Source organism: Erpetoichthys calabaricus, chromosome 16 (assembly GCF_900747795.2).
Source record: "Erpetoichthys calabaricus chromosome 16, fErpCal1.3, whole genome shotgun sequence".
Classification (NCBI taxonomy): Eukaryota; Metazoa; Chordata; class Cladistia; order Polypteriformes; family Polypteridae; genus Erpetoichthys; species Erpetoichthys calabaricus.
Genome location: NC_041409.2, coordinates 45694050 through 45699589, shown reverse-complemented (window position 1 = coordinate 45699589; position 5540 = coordinate 45694050). Strand labels below are relative to the sequence as shown.

The following is a 5540-nucleotide window of genomic DNA, read 5'->3' as shown; positions in this document are numbered from 1 at the left end:
AATGTGTATGTGGGTAAAAAAATGATAAAAATGGAAGTACAGGGGAAGAGAAAGCTAGTGAGGCCATAAGCACAGATGGATGGATAAAGTAAAAGAATATCTGAAGGGCAAGGGTCTGACAGGGGAGTAAGTTCAGGGCTAAGCTGTATGGTGAGTGCTGATCAAGCACATTGACCCCACATAGAAGTGGGAATTGATGATGATGATGAAGAAGAAATTGTTTGGCACTTGCAGCCCTTTAACCAGCTGTAGTGTCATATTTTTCATATACAGGTCAATTGCCTATATTTTTCTGTTATATGTAAAATACTGCAGTGGTTGATGTAGTTTGCTGTGCTGTTAATGACAACAGACAACATTAGGAGAACAAACCTGCAACCTACATTAGCTCAATATAAATTAGTATTTTCAGTTTTATTTTAAGATGTAAGTTGGCTGAAGTATATAGGTTATACTTCATGTCTGTACATAGAACCATGTCTATTTTCAGTAAACTGTTAAAACAGTTAAAGTGTTTTTAAAAATAGGTTTGCTGTTTCAGTAATTGCTGTTTGCCCTGGCCTGCTAGTCTGGTTAGGGTCACAGATGAGCACCAGATACCATGGATATTAGATGGGTAAAGTCTAAGACAGAAAGCTAATTTATCACAGATGTGTATATATGTACAATATTTACTCAGTTATGCACAGAACTAGTGGTTTTATTAGTGTTTTAACATAGATTATTCTGATGAAGAAATGAGTAGTCAAGCAAAATGACACCTTTTATTGGCTAACTAAAAAGTAAAACTTTGGTATTGTAATCTATCTGGCAGCAAAGAGCTATGATGACTTTATAGTGCCAAACACTTGTATTTTCTTGTCCAACAGGCTGTTGTATCTTGTAAGGTATCGTCCAAATGGTTAAAAAAATTATGAAAATCCTAAAGGTCACCTGGTAATGACATATATAGAAGATGAGGAGCTGATAGATGGTCTCTACAACTTCTTGGATGAAGTGCTGTCAAGATCTGTAGGCACTTTTGAGAGGATTGACAGAGTTGGCATCATTCTGGATGTGCTGATGCCAGAGGTTAATTAGCCTTCAGTAAATTTCTAACGAGTACAGAAAGTGTGTCTATGAGTAACATCCTCTCTTTTTCTGTGTTTTTGATAGGCTCTTATTAAAGCTCTACAGACAGTTGAGAGGATTTCTCTGCCAGAGGCAGAAAATCTGTTCATGGATGGACCAGTATACAGTGAGTGGTACATCATGTGGAAAATAAACAGTCCTTTCTTTTTCTTTTCAGCGCTATTATTCTGTTAAACAGAATATCCTATAGTTGTTGTGAATTTAGACAAGAATATAAAATAAATATATATAAACGTGAATATATATGTTTAAAGTGACTTTTAAACTATACATTAGTACATTTTTAGTATTGGTAAAATTACATTTAGAAGTATGCCATATGTAGCATTTATTCTAAACTTTACAAGGTCAAGAATTGTGTTTTCAAATGACAAATGCAGAAGTGTTTCTGGTTGGTATGATTAGAATTTGTTCATTTGTGAGGTTGTTTTTGTTTTGTTTTTTAGTGAGAGGGAAGAGTTTGACAAACTTGTTTTGCAACAGTTGGAAGCAAAAGGAAAGCACCACTGAGGCATTTAAACTCAGGATTACATCTCAACCCTACTCAAATAAATGTGTCTCTTTCTTTACTTCTGTTTTGCCTTTTTTATTTCTGTGTGTTAAAATGACTGTGCATAATAGAGTTGTATATATTTAATGTAACTATTGATGTAAATAATAAAGGACACTTTCTGTTATTGTTAAAGATTGTTGATTAAGTTCTGTATATTTGAAATTGCTTGTCTGTTTTTAGACAATTGATGTCATCTGGATTTTTTCTTTAATTGTTATAACTGCTTTGCGCTTTGTGTTATGCATTTTACATTGTTGTTTTATTTATATATAATATATAGAAGCGGGCATGCTGTTGTTTTAATACTTCAGTGTATTTCTTGATCAGTCTGTTTGTTAAATTTAATCTTTGTGAATTCTTTCTTTCAGTTCAACTGACCAATCATTATTGATAATTGTAAATATTTCTTGAAATTGTTGCACAATTTATATTGAATAATTATTAACAAAATCTTGTTTTTGGTAGTGATAATACTGAGTGTTCTATTTAAGTGGTGCTGGTCCAATTACCTTGCATATTAACACTGTTAGAACTGATAGATATGACCAGAGCCTCCACTTGTATCCACGTGGTTACAAATGGTATGCACTTTGCTAGTAATCCCACAAGATAAAACAGCTTGGAAACTGAGCATCCTGATCAAGGCTTTGCTGTTCACTTACAAACTTACTCTAGAATAATATGGTTCTTACTTATCTTTTATTAGGAGTCACATTTTCAATAACACTTGCATTTTTAACTTAAAATACAGGTTTCACATATGGGAACAAAATTAAAAGAAAAGGATTGTATACGCCTGATAAATAGTCAAAACTTTTGAAGATCAGTATTCTAAAACCATGACTCACAGCTAGGACCTTGTTGTTCTAAGGTCTTGACATTATACAGTATATATATATATATATATATATATATATAGATATATATATAGATAGATATTTCTTCTCAAAAAATAAAAGGAACCCTTTTTAATGAAAGTACAACTTCAAGTCAGTGACACTTGTGGGCTATTGATCTGGTCAGTTAAGTAGCAGTGGGGCTTGTTCATCAGTTTCAGCTGCTTTGGGGCACTGGGGGGGGGCAACAATGAGACGACAACCAAAACAGGAATGAATGGTTTAACAGGTGGAGGAAGGCCACTGACATTTTTCCCTCCTCATCTGTTTTGTCACTCATTTTGCATTTGGCTACAGTCAGTGTTGCTACTGGTTGCATGAGGCCATACCTGGACCCTACAGAGCTGGCACAGGTAGTCCAACTTCTCCAGGATGGCACATCAACACGTGCCATTGCCAGAAGGTTTGCCGGGTCTCCCAGCACAGTCTCAAGGGCATGGAGGAGATTCCAGGAGACAGGCAGGCAGTTACTTCAGGAGAGCTGGACAGGGCCCCTGGTAGAAGGTCCTTAACCCATCAGCAGGACTCACCAGTTTCTGCTCCTTTGGCCAAGGAGGAACAGGATGAGCACTGTCAGAGCCTATAGAATGACCACCAGCAGGCATGCCACTGGTGTGAATGTCTCTGACCAAACAATCACAAACAGACTTGAGGAGGGTTGCCTGAAGGTGGCTCGACGTCCTCTAGTGAGCACCATGGAGCTCGATTGGCATTTGCCATAGAATACCAGAACTGGCAGGTCTACCACTGGTGGGCACCCTGTTCTTTTCACAGATGAGAGCAGGTTCACCCTGAGCACATGTGTCAGATGTGAAAGGGTCTGGAGAAGCCATGGAGAATGTTATTCTGCCTGTGGCATAGTTCAGCATAACCGGTTTGGTGGTGGGTCAGTGATGGTCTTTGGAGGCATATCCATGGAGGGACACACAGACCTCTACAGATTAGACAACAGTGGGCACCTTGACTGCCATTAGGTATCTGGATGAAATCCTTGGACCCGTTGGCAGACCCTAAGCTGATGCAGTTCCTCCTGGTGCACCACAACGGTCGGCCTCATGTGGTCAGAGGATGAAGGAATTGATCCCATTGACTGCCCCAAGAACACCTCTGGGTGGGACATTATGTTTCAGTTCATCCAACGCCACCATGTTGCACCTCAGACTGTCCAGGAGCTCAGTGATGCCCTGGTCCAGAACTGGGAGGAGATCCCCCAGGACACCATCCTTCATCTCATTAGCAGCATGCCCCCCCCGCCCCCCCAATATTGTCAGGCATGCACACAAGCACATGGGGGCCATACAAATTACTGAGTGCTATTTGGAGTTGCTGCAATGAAATTTCGGCAAAATGGACTCGTCTGCCTGCCGCATCGTTTTTTCTCTTTGATTTTTGGGGTGTCTTTGAATTCAGCCCTCTGTAGGTTCATCGTTTTCATTTCCAACAAACGATGTGCCATCCTTTTGTTCCTAACACATCAGTCCACAGCAGTAGAAACAGCCAGCAAGATTTTTTTTCCCATTAAGATCTCATGTGATTTCAAAGTGTTCCTTTAATTTTTTAATATACTATATATATAATACATACTATTGAAAACTACATTGATGTAAACCAGATTTTCAGTATAAACCAATGAGAAACGACAATATAAAAATGCCTTACCAGAAATATCATTGCCAAAATAAATTTCCAGCTGTTCAGACTGAATTATTTAATGGCTATGACTTGACAGACTCAGTGCAGTGTGTGCTAAAATGACCAGTTAAGTGGAGTCGTTTACAGCTGTACAGGTTGTTATGTCAGGGCCATACTGGAGTATACAGACTCTGTGTGTTCTTAATATGCTGTTTGCTTGGATACTCATATAGGATTATGTCCAGCTCAAATATCTGTCATCTCTATCTTGTTACCAGTCGTGATGCTGATGCTCCAATCTCAGAGACACTAAAGACAGGCTGATGTGCTCAGCACACCAGTAGGACCTGATGGAGTCAAATGGAGGATAAATGAGATATGAACAAACATCTGTCATGTTTTAATCTCTAAATGTAACTTTTGCATAAGTAATATGTATTATAATAAACACATATGTGATGATCTTAAAGAGGTATTTAAAATCCCAAAAGTAATAAAGGTCCAATTAAGTCAAATAATTGAATACCCTGATTAACAGGTGCACAGTCACAAAAACTGCAAAATTATTAGTCTTTTAAAGGCATAATATTTGCTCTTCACAGATCGTTTAACATAGTAAACTTCATTGTAAAAATAATAATTGAAAGGTGACTATTAGCACTATCACAACTGTGTTTCTTACATTTAACATTGATAACATAGAGACAGCCAATGGATTCTTTAAAGTCACAATTTTATTGCCAGCTTTCTTAACGTTTTATATTCCCTGATACCTGAACGTGAGAGTGTCAAGTATGTGATTTGTAATAATCTGTAATCATAATACAGCTAAAAAACAAACTTAAATACGTGATTCGCAGGCAAGAAACTCACTGGAGCTGCTGGTATATTGAGAACAGACATGAAGACCGAAGAATATTTGACTGACATCAGCAAACAAAGAACAGAGGCTGATGTGCAGGCAAGAAGGGGCTGCAATGGAATATTAGGAACTCTGATAGTTTATTCACCGTTTAAAATTGTAATACGTTCATAGCCTTTAAGGTCATTAAGGTGACTAGTTAAATGTAAGCGGCTATTTCATTTGGACATTCGAGTAAACACCAACAGTCAAACATTTGTTTTAATCTGACTGACTTAATCAAGTAGAGCCCACACTTAAGTGTATGTCAATCCATTAAAATTAGGCGGACACAAATTTGTATTGTTATGTTCATTTATATTTTCTTCAGACGTTGTTCAGTAACGATAAATATCTCATATGCAAACTTTTATTATTATTTTTTCAGAACCGCTACTTCATAAATGACTGTGGTAAAAATACACTG

At 37.5% G+C, this 5540-nt stretch overlaps 1 protein-coding gene across 1 annotated transcript; it reads left to right on the top strand.

The window, feature by feature from the left end:
- The first annotated feature begins 911 nt into the window (after positions 1-911).
- Positions 912-1902, top strand: LOC114666659 (PWWP domain-containing DNA repair factor 3A-like). Its single transcript, XM_051920095.1, has 3 exons — positions 912-1071; positions 1156-1244; positions 1578-1902. Exons 1-3 carry the CDS (start codon positions 940-942, stop codon positions 1639-1641), a joined length of 285 nt encoding a protein of 94 aa, XP_051776055.1. The 5' UTR covers positions 912-939; the 3' UTR covers positions 1642-1902.
- The last annotated feature ends 3638 nt before the right edge of the window (positions 1903-5540 follow it).

Bases quoted from the DNA above. Each gene is read 5' to 3' on its own strand.
- LOC114666659 (XM_051920095.1), top strand. From the start codon at position 940: ATGACATATATAGAAGATGAGGAGCTGATAGATGGTCTCTACAACTTC. The intron at 1,072-1,155 runs GTTAATTAGCCT...TGTTTTTGATAG, and splicing joins TGGATGTGCTGATGCCAGAG to GCTCTTATTAAAGCTCTACA. The intron at 1,245-1,577 runs GTACATCATGTG...TTTGTTTTTTAG, and splicing joins GGACCAGTATACAGTGAGTG to TGAGAGGGAAGAGTTTGACA.